General features: G+C 33.9%; 1 protein-coding gene across 15 annotated transcripts in view; it reads right to left on the reverse strand.

Moving 5' to 3' along the window:
* EPB41L2 (erythrocyte membrane protein band 4.1 like 2) overlaps positions 1 to 14,693 on the reverse strand; it is a 292,918-nt gene that overhangs the window by 55,616 nt on the left and 222,609 nt on the right. For all 15 annotated transcript variants that reach the window (XM_051997728.1, XM_051997742.1, XM_051997740.1 and 12 more), the window contains 3 exons: positions 13,534 to 13,686; positions 12,940 to 13,037; positions 3,625 to 3,797 (listed from right to left, as the gene is read on the reverse strand). In XM_051997728.1, the coding sequence (XP_051853688.1) occupies positions 3,625 to 3,797; positions 12,940 to 13,037; positions 13,534 to 13,686 (424 nt within the window). The remainder of the gene's footprint in view (positions 1 to 3,624; positions 3,798 to 12,939; positions 13,038 to 13,533; positions 13,687 to 14,693) is intronic.

Here is a 14,693-nt window from a genome sequence, read left to right on the forward strand (position 1 = left end):
AAAACAAAAAACCAAGTATTATATCAGATCACATATTGATAAATGTGATGGTGGGGAGTGCTTGATATTAAATAGTCCTACAGTTCAAATTTCTTTTGGAAAAGAAAAAGAAAGGTAAGTGTACCTCCAAATTGCTCACTATATGTCTAGTCATACATCTGCATGAAAAGCCTTCTATTTTGTTTTCCACAATAGCCTTTTTGAGAACACACCCCATCTGATGATTTATAGCATGCAAGACAATGAGCAAAAAAGAATGAACCACTGTGTAATGTTTGGTGCTTGTATCTGCAAACTCATTGTTTTCAGATACACATGTACTGTGGTCCTCTGTGTTTACTGGCCACACAAGATGGTGGGCTTCCCTAAGAGGAGCTAAGATAACTCATACACTTCAAGAAGACTGGTCTGATATATTGCCCATCATGACAGTGTAAAAAGATCACTGGATGAGAAGGCAGAATATATAAAATTCTAGTCCAAACTCCATCACTAACTAGAGATGGGACCTTGAGCAAATTAATTAATTTAATTTAGTTTCAGTTTCTCCCCTCTATCAAACAGAAATGAGTACCATTAGCTGCCCAAATTGCCTTACAAGTTCACATAAAGATCAATTAAGATATGGCAAGAAAAAGGAGGCATGTTGTTATTATAAAATTAGCTGGTTGGTGGCAATGGGAAAATTAAAATGAGACTTGAAGAAAAATAATATTCCAAGGTAAATAGCATTTTAAGTCAGAACTTCAAAGAATAATTTCCTATACTGTAGGCATTCTGTATGGCTTGCGCATGTGCAATATGAGCTAGTAAATTTTGGTACTAGAATATCTTAACTGATGAATTAAAAAATTATTTAACAACTTCTCTACTGATAAATATAAAAACACAAAGAAAAATATATTCTATTGGTGAGTGTGATCATTTATTCTAGATCATCTTTGTACAGTTTTTGGTTTCATTAAAAATAAGTGGCAGTTTCTACAATGATTTCTGTGCTAAAACTTTAGGAACAGTTCACTACTGAAAATGGTGGGTAGGGACTATTTCATTTGATTTGGTATTCTTTGTTGTTTAACCAAGTGTCTGGCACATAGTAGGTGTTCAAAAATGCTTAATAATATTTTGTGACAACTAAGTATCTAAGAAATCTCCTTATGCATCATATGTTTTAAGAACTGAGCTAATATAATATGGCAAGGAAATCCCTGCATATAGAAAAAGCATTTTTAAGAGCTTTGGATTCAAGACAATTTCAAATCCCATCTCAGACACTTACTTACTATGTGGATAAATTACATAAACTCTGTTTGGTTTCAAAGAGAATAATAATACTTGCATTGTCCCACCAAGGTGTGGTGAGGAAAGCTCTTAGCAAACATTAAAGCATTAGAGAAATATGAATAATCTGAATTGATCCATATTTCATAAAGGTTACCAAAAAAGTGCTTTTACAAAACAATAAATTTATAATGATTTAGTTCTACTAAGTCAACTGGCTTCTGGTGAGAATCAGCAATCAATTATTTTTGTAAAATGAGACTAGCAATTTAAAAAACTACATTTGTTTATCTCATGGATTAGAAACTATATTTTATGCAAATTAAAATAACTTTGAGATATCAACTCGTATCTCTCAGATTGACTAGTTTGACAGGGATCAATAATCATAAATGTTGGGGGGGGGGTAAAAAAAAACTGGAACACTAATGTAGTATTGGTGGAACTGTGAATTGATCCAACCATTCTGGAGAGCAATCTGGAACTGTGCTCAACAGACTATAAAATTGTGTATATCCTTTGACCCAGAAGTGCCATTACTAGGTTTGTATCTGAAGGATAAAGGAGGGAAAAGGACATAGATAAAAATGTTTGTAGCAGCTCTTTTTGAGTTAGCAAAGAATTGGAAAATGAGTAGATAATCATCAATTCAGGAATGGCTGAGGAAGTTGTGGTATATGAAGGTTAATGGAATGTTACTGTTCTATAAAAAATGATGAACAAGTTGATTTTAAAACGGTCTGGAAAGATTTACGTGAATTTGCTGCTGAGTGAAACAAACAGAACCAGGAATACATTGCACACAGTAACAGCAAGAATGTGCGATAATCAACTATAAAAAATTTGGTCCTTCTCAGTGATTCACTGATTCAAAGCAATTCCAATAGACTTTGGAAAGAAAATGCCATCTACATCCAGAAAAAGAACTATGGAGACAGAATGTAAATCAACACATGCTATGTTCACTTCTTTTTTCTGCTTTTTCTCTCTCCCATGGTTTTTCCCTTTTGTTCTGATTTTTCTCTTCCAACATGATTCATAAAGCAATGTATATTAAAATAAACAAAGGTAAAAAAAAGAAACTATATTTGGAACTTGTGTTTCTTTGGGTAATAAATCATCTGTGTAGATCACATCTGACTCATACATAGGAGAGATAATACTAACCTATTTCTATATGACACAAGAAAAGAGAAGAAAAAAGAAAAAGAGAGAAAAGAAAATGAAGGGGATAAAGGATAAAGTGAGAGGAGGTAGGAAAGCCACATAGATAAATAAATGGACAAAAAAAATTAAGGGTTTGCTTTTTTTTTTCTCCAGGCACTCGGAGAAGAGGCTAGAAACAAGAAAAACAGAGTTAGCCTCACTTTTGAGAAACTTGGTTTCTAATACAGAGACATTTCACACTGGAGATGTGGGAGGACAAGGAAGAATATTCTGGGAGATAGTGAGCAGCGCCATAGGGAAACAGAATTATATAGTCCATTCAATACAAACAGCAGTCTTGATTTAATTATGGATCTAGAGAGAGAGAGCTAAAACTGCACATTAAAGTATCTACACTTTTTTGACTAGAAATATAAAGCAAGACTTATATTGTCATCTACATATCTTTTTTGATCCATCAACATTTTGGTGAGAAACTACTGAATAAGCTATATATAGTACAATTAGGTTTGTGACTTTATATGTTGCATATGTTGTACATACTACAAACATGTCAACTTCTTTTAAATTATCAGAAAAATGTCATATATATGGAAGCCTAAAATTAAATTATTACTATTTATATATTTACTGAAGTCTCATAGAAGAAAAATATTTTGCAACCAAAATAGCACAGTAAATTCTAGGTTACTGAGGAGCTCTTCTCAACTAGAAATAGTTATTAGTACAATTTCATATTTGTGTCACAAAGAGACTGAATGATTAGCAATAATTCTCCCAAAAAAGAAAAAATCATGAAATGTCATTGAAATATGAGAAATATTCAATTACATATGAACATTTGAGCCATTAATGTATTTCATAATTTTCTAATTCCTTACAATTTGGTAACCTATATATAATGTACCATAAAACCAATCCTTTATTTAAAAAATAGAGCTTAACATACTTATCAGAAGAAAGGTTCTTAACCTAGGATCTGTGAACTAAAAAAGTTGCTAACTACATTTCAATATAACTGGTTTCCTTGATAATCTTATATATCTTATTATAATGCATTTTAAAAATATTATTCAGGAACAGAGTTCCAGAGCTAAATAGATTGCCAGAGGGGTCATGATGCCAGAGGGGAAAAAATGACAAGAATTCCTTCTCTATAATTGCTTATTTTCTTACCTCCATCAAGACTTCTTGACACCCGTTTACTAGAAGTACGCTCAAAATATGGAGCTGGTCTGTCTATGAGGGTGCTTGCCTGTCGGGTCTGGGCTTGAGTACGGCCACTATATCGGAACTTAGACCCCAAAGTGAGGAACTTAGCCTTTGGTGGCTGTTCTGGTGACACAAGCCTATACAGGACAAAAATAAAATAAATTTAGAATTTGCAGCTATAATTCAAAAGAAAACTTTGCTAAATTTAAAGGTTTAATTCTTGAATAAGCATCTAACTTCTTAAAGAGAGTATGGTTATTCAATTTTGAAAACAAAGAATCACAAATATCATGCTCTAAAACTCTAAATAAAAAACAAATATTCCTAGTTCCCTCATCTCATTTCCCTCATATAGAAGTAAAACAGTAAGAAAGGAAGATAAAAAGTCTTTATTAAAAGCCTACTATGTGCCAAGTACTAAGTTGAAAATTTTACAAATATTATCTCATTGATCCCAATTAAACGTTATCATCTCCATTTTACAGTTGAAGAAAACTGAGGAAGGACTGCTCTGGTCACTGTCCAGGGTCACACAAGATGGTATCTGACTTACATGAATTGATGCTAAGTGAAGTGAGCAGGACCAAGAGAACATTGCACACAGTAATGACAAAATTATCTGATGATCAACTGTGACAGACTTGTCTCTTCTTAACAATATGTAATCTAAGGCAATTCCCCCTGTAATGGAAACTGCCATCTACATCCAAAGAGAGAACTGTGGACACTGAATGTGTATCACAGCATAGTATTTTCATCTTTTTGTTGTTGTTTATTTGCTTGTTTTTTTTTTTCTTTCTCATGATTTTTTCCCCTTTTGACCGGATTTTTCTTGTACATATGACGAATATAGAAATATGTTTAGAAGAATTGCACATGTTTAACCTATACCAGATTACTTGCTGTCTTGGGAAGAGGGAAAGTGGAGAGAATAGGGGAGCAAAAATTTGAATATTATTAAGAAAAAAAGATAGTGTCTGAGGTCACATTCCATTGATCTTTCTAATTCCAGGCCCAGAACTTTGTCCATTGTGCCATCTGCTTCTAACAAAATCAATAAAAATCAACGTTATTTCCTTTTTCCTTTGAATTGTGAAAAATATCTAAGGCTGACATAGTCACACTGGTCTTATATGTTTATGGTTTTATATCCTAATGACTGAATCTTTGCTCTAACTATAACATCACCAAGTAATTTCTTTTTAGTTTTTATTCATGAAGTTTAGAGATACTTCTCCTACAAAAAGACCAGCCAATTCACTGGAACTATTCCACTGAATAATTCTTTCCCATGAAAAAAAAAAAAAAAAAAACAGAATGAAAGTAGACCAGCACAGATGACTAACATTTTAGCTTGCCAAAATAATTCCATCACTTAAGCCCTGGGTTCACAAAATGAATGATAAAGTCAACACTGTGGAATATGAAACAATGTAGTAGATTGATGCAATTTTAAATGGGAAAAGGAACCAAAACTTTTAGGTTGCTAGCAGTTGAGAATTGTGTGATCTCATCAATTTATATCAGGAATGCTAGAATATGAATTCAAAATCCTTCATTGTTGTTCCCGTATCACAACACATTATGATAACATGATTTAGTGGGACAGGGTACAGAACCTAAACTCAGGAATATATGGGTTCAAATCCAACATTACCAGTGTGACCTTAAGGTATACTTCTCTAACATGAAAGCACTAGTAAATACCAGCTATGACAATCTGGTCACGAACAAGCCAAAGGGATTAACTGTGAAATTCAAAATTTGCCTGAAAGTAGTTCTTGAATTTCTCAATCAACTAATGGGTTTAACCAACCATTTTAAACAATGTAAAGAATGCAACAAGTCATTTTCCTTCTTCTGTCAACTATCATTAACATGTTAATGGCACTTTACAGTTATAAAGTAATTTGCTTACATTATCTCATTTGATCTTTACAACAGTGTGTGGGCAGGCGTTCTTATTTATATTTTACTAATGGGAAAATTTAACCTCAGAAAAGCAAAATGATTTGTCCAAGGTCCCCCTACCTCTCAGAAGTAGTCTATATAAGATCCTATACAGCTCGATTAGGATTTTAGCACCATTTCCACTTTATTTTAGAAGCCTTTTAGGACCTTTTTCATCAATGATGAGAAAGTGCCTCCAGCTAATAAGAGATTGAATATGCCAACATGCCAAGCAATCCTTGGCAACCTTCCACACGCTCAGCATGCTCATCCTATGCAATGTCAAAAAATCTCTAGAATAGCAAAACATCAAAATCAAGCCAGTTACTAAAACAAACTGAATTACATTTTTGACTATCTCCCTAAGTCTGCTTTGAGTGATTGCTACTATATTGGACTTTTAATTTTGTAATAATGATAACAATAATAACCATAGCTTTTAGGTAGCATTTTAAAGTATACGAAGCACAGAACATATTATCTGGTTGACTTACACTCAAGACGTAACAGCACAGATAAGAATGTAAAGTCAGACTAAGCCTATGACAACATGGTTAGGGACCTAAGGGTAACCAAGAGGCTGATGCTATGAGGGCTTCCCCAGGGGAAAGTAAGCAGACTATGTGGCAATTTCCTATTTGGATGGTTCTTCTTGAGTTACTTGTGATCACTTGTTTCTTTGAATTGATATGCAAAAATTTATATTAACCAACTTTCAATAGACTCAGTCAACATAAAACAGTCCATACTTATCTTCATTCATGAAACATATTTGGTGGTTTATACTTTTGTCATGGGATTATTTTAAGGAAAAGTGGTTTGATAACGATAACTAATTTATTAGTGTATTTAATGGTAACATGAGGAACAATTATTGATAAAAACAGAACTCAAAGCAACAGCATACATATTTATGATCCAAAAATGGTAAATGGGACCAAAAAAGTAAATTAGACCTATTATTTACATTAAATTTATTAAAATTTTAATTCAAAAAGGATTTATATTTATTTAAAGATTTAATTTGAATCTTCCTGCTTTGTGGGATAGAGTTAAAAAGCCTAAAGAACTCATATTTCAATGAGGGGAAAATTGAGGAAAAGTAACATCCTACATTTTTCTCCCACACTGATAATTAGTTCCTTGAGGGCAAAAGAGGTCTTGCTTTTCTCTTTTGCATGTCTCTTCTGGAGATTTATGACAAAGTTATAAAAAAGAAATAATAATCTATGATGCACTAAGGGCAACAACAGCATCCATCCGTATACAATGTCAAGAGAACAAGAAAGTCCTTGATAGAAAGAAAACTTCTAAGAGTATAGACAAGAGCTGAAGAAGACAAAATGACATAGATGGGCTGTAATCTGCATTATTGGAAGTATAATATATATGAGATGACATATATATAGACAGTATCTCTTTATATTAAATAAAATAGGAGTCTACACCTAGAGTGCCATACAGTTAGCAACTAATAATCTGCCTAAATATAATCTTCAATGGTTAGCATACTCCTCTTTCACATTTCTCTCTAGCCACTGAATTCTCAACTTTGAGCTGTTATTGTATAAATTCCATACCTCACTTCTAACTGCTTGTATCCTCTCTCCAATCATCTACAACTCTTTCCTTCCAGTCCCACTTTAGAAGTGTCCATCCCCTTTCACTGGACCTTCTGAAATATCTGCAACAGTTAATACATTTGTTTTCATTTTTAAACCTTTTTCTTTTCTCACTACTTCAATCTTCAACACCTGGTTCAATCCAGAAAACAGAGCTTTTCCTTTGCCATTCTTTCCAGCTCCTATTTTATTGTCTTTTAACCTTTGACTAATTGCTCACATTAGAGGGATTTGGAATACTCCTGGCAAGGTTCATATAATTCATATTTATCATCCAATCAAGATACCAGCTGTTATATATGGACCCCCAGGACACTCTCCTTCCTTCCCTTAAAAATTCAGGATCTAGTTCACAGTTTCTCTCTACCATAACTCCTAAACTCACACTAGGGAACTATACATAGAAAGAGACATGCCTTTGATCTATTTCATCACAAAGAAATGAAATGCTCTCAAGTTCCTGAACTCCAAAAATTCCTTTTTATCTGATTACAATCTTTTATCATCTCATCTTTCCTTCTGCGTTTCAATCCCAAATTCTGTTTCTTCTCCTCACCATGACTTTCAACCCCTCCACACTTCAGATCTTTCCAAGACCACCCAGACTTGCACTTGCTACACTCTCCTATCTTCCTCATCTCCTCCATTTGGTGAATCTAATTCTATCCTATCCTCTATACTTGAATTCCACAGTTCCTTAATTCTACTGAAGATCTTTTCAAGTCCTAGGTTGGAATATTCCTACCATACTCTGCATTCATTCCTACTTCCATATTGCTTAATACAGGGGGAGAAAAATCATGAAATCAGGACTAGGTCCACAAAAAATTCATGTTAAATAACCTCAATGTGGGCCTGATTGGGGCAAGATATTCCTTTAAAACCTCCTGATGGATTCACTATCCCACTTACTCAACAGATTTTTCAAACTTTCTCAATCTCTCTCCCACACAATGGCTTTCATTCTCATTCTTCAAACTGAGAATCTTACCCTATAAATCATTGGAAAAGTTGGGCCATTCAGCCATTCACTAAGACTTCCCTCTTTTCTCTTCCTCCTCATCTCATATTACTCAGTTGCCATCTGCTACTATTGTTGGCTCCATCTAAGTTTGATATGAAGAGTTGAAAATGGTCTTTTCTTTGCCAAAGAAAACCCCTCCACATGCACAAGGGATTCCATTCCATTCAATCTTCTTCAGCAAGTACCTTATCATTGTCATTTTCTTATTAATCTCAAATCTTTCTCTACTGACTACTTCTCTACTGTCCACAAACATCCAGGTTTCCTTCTTGTCCCCAAAGTCCTCCCCTGATCCATCCTTGCTAGCTATTATCCCTGTTACCTATTATCCTTTATCTCTCTCCTCCACTGTATGGCTGAATTTTTGAGAACACTGTCTACCATGTATATGATCTATCACAAACCCTATCCTTCTTAAATCTATTTGAAGCCTCCAAAAGTGTCAATCTTCCTCTTCCCCTAATTATTCTCTCTTCTCTATGTTTTTGTTAGACTGCTATCACCTGGTTCTTCCCCTTTTCCTCTTCCTTTTTTTCCTGGTTGTCCTCCTTTTTTCTCCTTTGTTGGCTCTTTATCCAGATTTTTCCCAGTAATCATTGCTTTATCCTTTGCTGCCTTTTCTTCAATAATATCTTGGTGATTGTAACAGTTTCCGTGGATTTGATTATAATTTCTCAGCAGATGATTCTTCAAGGCTATTTATTCAGGTTTAACCTTTCTGTTGATCTTCAGTCTCCTATCTTTCTCTCTGCCTATAGATACCTTGAATTTAACAGGTCCAAATTCTGGTTTCTTCCCACTTATCTATTGCACATGTTACTTATCACATAGGTGAGGTCCCCTCACAGGTTCATAATCTCATGGTCAGTTTCAACTCTTCACTCTGAAACTTCCCTTCCATTAAATCTGTTGCTGAATCTTGTACAATCTTCCTCTAATACTTCTTATATATGCCCCTTTCTCTCCTCTTACTCAGTCATACAGGCTCCTTCTAGCTGCTCTTCTCATATCAAATGTCTCCTCAATCCATTATATTATCTACTCAGCTGACAAACAGATGAATTTTCTCAAAGCAAAGGTCTGACCATATCATACCTCTATTGAAAAAAAACTCTAGGACCAAATAAAAAGCCTATAATTGGCTTTTAAAGCCCTTCACAACAACCTGCCCCCTTCTACTTTTCTAGTCTTCATTTATTTATTCAGTAAATGTTTACAAAGCACTTACCATGTGCCACACACTGTGTGATACGTGTCAGGGATACAAAATGAGGCAAAAGACAATTGGGGCACTCAATGGGCTTACATAGTAAAGGTCAGCAAGAACTTTTTTCTGTTCCTCACACAAAATTCCACCTCTCGACTCCAAACTTTGTCATTGGTTGCCTCCCATGCCTGAAGTTACTCTATTCTCACTGTTACCTTGTGACTTCCTTTGCTTTCTTCAAAGCTCAGCTCAAACATTACTTTCTGCAAGACATCTTTCCCAGTTCCATCCTCCTTACTCCCAAACTGTGAGAGATTTCCCTCTGAGATTACCTTCAAGTCACCCTGTAGGAATCTTGGTTGTATCTAGATGTTGGCCTGCTATATCCTCCGTAAGACTGTGAACATATGAACATCTAAAGGTGTTGTGTTTTTTGGGGTTTTTTTGGTCCAGAACTGAGGGGGAATACAAAGATCTCCAAATACTTGTTCCTGGCACAAAATAAGTGCTTAATACTTGTTGAGTCTAAAAAACTTTCAAATTCACTACATGGGAAATTCTAAAACATTTCTAAATATTTTAATTTTTCTTTTTGGTTGTTACATAGACTCTGTCTCTGTTTTTCTCCTTCCCTCCTTCCTTTACTCTTCTCTCTCTCCACCCCCTCTTCCTTCTCCCTCCTCCTCCCTCTTCCTCTCCCTTCTCTCTCCCTTTCTTCTCCCCTCTTTCCTCCCTCTGTCTGTCTTTCTCTCCCTGCCCCCTCTCTCCTTCTTCCTCTTCCTCCCTCTCCCTCCCCCCTCCTCTCCCTTTCTTTCTCTTCTATTAAGAAAGAAGCAGGTGATTCTGAGTCATAGTTGTACCATTAAATATTGGAATCCTACCATTATTAAGTATAATCTTACAATAGTGTAAGTAGGAAAAATGGTCATACAAAAGAACACAAAGAAATCCTTTCAATTATGGAGAAAGGAGGTAGAATACAACCTACATAAGCCAGCATGCAGAATCAAGTCAAAACTTGACTCAAAAGGCCCATAAGAATAAGGAGTACCCTATACAATCTACACTGTTGCTTCTATGCAAATAGTCAGGAAAATTGATTTTATTTTCAAAGGATATTATAAATGATTCTGTCTGGATGCATTTTATTAAAAGATATTTTGTAAACATGACAAATCTATTCTCAGGCCTAAAAATAAAGAGAAAAGTTTTGCATTAAGTTGTGAGTCATCATCTTGTACAAAGAAAACACAAAAGATATAACTTCTAGACAATTGAATTTATAATCTTTCAAACTGGGATAAAAAGCTTTCTAAAGCTTCCTGTTTCAATAGATATTGCATTCTCATGCACAAACTTCCAGAATGTGACTGAGACATGTGACTAGAAATTTTCTAATGACATAGCAAGGCCCAGGGAAATTGGCTCAACTACACAAAGAGTTTTCTTGTGTCCAGAGACCTTTGAATCAATAGATAGACTGATCAACACAAGAACAAAGCGGTTGGAATAGATAAGAGAAAACAGAGCAACTGCTTTTTAATGAAACTATATGCTGAGCAAATATGAATATAAATCTGCCTGAAGTATTTCCTAAAAAACACAAAGAGAGGAGAACCAAAATTGTTCAATAATATTTATCCTTTCTGGATTATATTTCTTTCATTCTTAGACCCTTAAAAAGTCTGATAAAATATATTTATCAGTAAGAAAACTACTCTAAGATATTAAATTAAAATAAAATAACCAAAATTCATATGGACTAAAAAAAAGTAAAAGCAAAGGAAAAGACATTAAAAGTTAAATCTCCTTGTATACATTTCATCTCTTAAGGCATACATTTAAAGTAGTATAAGGCTTAGCAATGCAAATATTACTAAAGATTCCCAAGAAAAAGAAATAAAACAGATTTTAAAATCCTATTGACGAATAAAGTCACAATCTCATACATTAATATTAGTGCCACCATTTAAAAAACTGATATGTAAGAAATTGCCTAATGCCTTGTTACACAGGGCAATTTAGTTTTAATATGCAAATCTCATGTTTCTTTATTCTATATATTTCAACAAAATATGACTAAAAATTTTCAGAAAGAATCTCTATAGCAAATATATCCATGTGCAGGGAAAGTAGCATTGTATTGTCAGGATCTGATATTACTGGAAATATCTACTTGTTTTTTAACTGCTTTTAAGTAAAAAGTACTAAAGAAATACATGGCTTTTTTCTTTTTATTTACAAGATATATGCATGGGTAATTTTTCAGCATTGACAATTCCAAAACTTTTTGTTCCAATTTTTTGTCTCCTTCCCTCTATTTCCTCCCCCAGATGTCAGGCTGACCAATACATGTTAAATATGTTAAAGTATAAGTTAAATACAATATAATACATGGCTTTTTTTAAATGCTGCCTTAAAAAAATCGATTTAAAAAAAACACAAAAAGTAAAATTTTTATTAGTTATAAAAAATCCAATCAAATTTACCAAAAATGTTTAAAATAAAGATTTTTTCTAAAGTTTGGAATCTTAAATTGAGGTTTACAAATAAATTCCCCAAACAGGTTTCATGGGGTCATTGGGTGGGGGAAGTAGGATATAAAAAATCTTATTACTACTTCTTCACTGTATAGCCATGATAAAAATATCTAAGACTTTATATTATCTACTGAGGCAGAACAAACGTGCCTCAGAAATAACTCTAAAAGAGTGATATAGATTTTTTTTTTTGAGACAATTGGGGTTAAGTGACTTGCCCAGGGTCACAATAGGAAATGTTAAGTGTCTGAGAACAAATTTGAACTCAGGTCCTCCTGACTTCTGGGCTGTTGTTCTATCCACTGCACCACCTAGCTGCCCTGTATTATATAGATTTTGACAAGAAATTCTAAGGCTTGAATAAATGATACTGGATGGCAATAGTACTTACCATCATTATCAAACAAATTGATTATTTAATAGTCAGGCTTTTTTCTGACTGGGAAGAGAAAGATTTGTTTGGGCCTCAGGATATTCCTTCAACAAACACTAGGATATTGAAGCCAGTAATTCAAACATATTATGGGTTTAAAAAAGCTTACTAACTTATGTTAAGTACTGTGAATTATGATTGTTGTTCTGACTCGTTGTTGTGTCTATCATGTCATGTCTGACACTTTGTGATCCCGTATGCAATTTTCTTGACAAAGATATATTGTAGTGATTTCTCATTTCCTTCTTCAGCTTGTTTTACAAATAAGAAAACAGTGGCAAACAGGATTAAATGACAGCTAGTCTGAGGCTGGACTTGAACTCAGAAGATGAGTCTTCCTACTCTAGGATCAATACTGTATGCACTATATACTGCAATACCCACATAATATTCAACTGAATATAAAAGATGTCTGGATACACACATAGTTAAGAAAAATTAAGCTAACCCAAATATTCTTTTCTGAAAAAGTAAATTCCACCAATTATATCTCCTAAAATTACCTGTAGAAAGTATGATGCTCCACACACACTTTCCATAACCTTTTAGCAGCCCGGTGGTTTGGCAGTTTGAACCCAATGGTGCTCTCAAATTGTTCCAGCTGGAATGAATCCACAAAACAAATTAGCACATTTAAAAGTTCATTACTGACCAGTACCAGGGCTTCTAGGTTTTTATGAGTAGCAATTCTTCTTTTGTGAGGAAGGAAAAATGCTGGGTCCCACATAGTTAATAGAAATATTATACCAGATGAATATTTTGTATGTTATAATAGTAACAACATAATTTTTTATCTTCATAGATGGATAAACCTAAGTTTGTAACATTTCAGCGTCTCCTGTAAGTTATCAATCTTTTCACATAACTTTCCTATTGATGTCTTTTTTAATTATACAGTAATAGATTTACAGAAAGAATTAACGTAGGGAAAAAAAAACATTTTAGGGAAATAAGCAACTGTTCATTAGATTTAAATTATTATAAGAAAGAAGTCAATTTAAATATAAAGATCTCATTACTATAAAAATAATTAAAACTAAGAAATACATAATTAACTGATTAAAGACATTAAGGAAGACTGGCTCCACATTGCTCACCTCTGCTGGCCTGACTTTAATGTAGAAGTTACTGCGCTTGTAGGAAATTTTCAGGATTTTAGGCCAGGCAAATCGATTAATTCTGAGTCTGTCCTTATAAATAAGCAGTCCATTAGCACACACACCCAGCTTGATGTCCACACCTTCTGAATCCTACCAAACACAAAGTATCAAATACTGATTGATAACAACAACAAAACCAGCAATAACAATAATAATAATAATAATAGCTAATATTTGTATCATTCTTTAAGGTTTGTAAAGTGCCTTTATAACCATTATCTCCTTTAGATATATAGTCATTTGGTTAACTAGCTTTTTAAAGCCAAGAACAGAAATGGTGATTTTTTTTTAATAGAATTCACCTTAAAATAACAGCAAGAGCAGAAAAATAGACTGAAATTGTAGAAAACATAACATGTCCTAGGAATCTATTGATTTTCAAGGATCATATTTTATTTTTCAAAGAGCTGATGTAATGCAATCTCAGCCAGCTCTCAGTACTTTTTAAGAGGCATATAATAAGTGAATTATTGAAATTCTTTGTAAGGGTTAACGGACAAGAATGGAAGGAAAGGGATTAGAGGGTGCTGGAATACATACTAGTCTACCATGGCAGGATAATAAAAAGGATGCTTGGCATCCATAACTCTAAATTCAAGTCATTTTAGTAGAGAGTTTCTAGTGTCTTTTTTTTCAACTATCCAATGAATCATTTTGGCTGACAGGTATGAGATGATCTCAGTATTACAGTCTGCAAAAACAATCATTCATTCCAAACTTCCCTTCAAGGCAAGCTGAGAGTTGCAATTTCCCCTTGTGTAATGGAATCCCCAAATCCTTCCAAGCAGGTCACTAGTATTATAGTGCTGACATCCACTTGTCATTATAACATTCCTTTGGCTGGCACATTTTAAAGGTTTGAAAACTATTCTTGAGTTCACTAACATTGGCTTCCCTCTAAAACTTTTGTTTGGAAAAGGAAGGCAATCTGAAAAACCTGCCAGCCAGGAGGATTTAAAGGTACCAAGAAAATTAAGACAAAAATGAACATGGAATACGTAACTCACTAACAGTTCCAGTATTATATGAGCTACAAGACATACAATCCTATAAATACATCGTTCATGATTACTTCATAAAGCAATAGAGACTTAGAT

This window comes from Antechinus flavipes, chromosome 4 (assembly GCF_016432865.1).
Source record: "Antechinus flavipes isolate AdamAnt ecotype Samford, QLD, Australia chromosome 4, AdamAnt_v2, whole genome shotgun sequence".
NCBI lineage: Eukaryota > Metazoa > Chordata > Mammalia > Dasyuromorphia > Dasyuridae > Antechinus > Antechinus flavipes.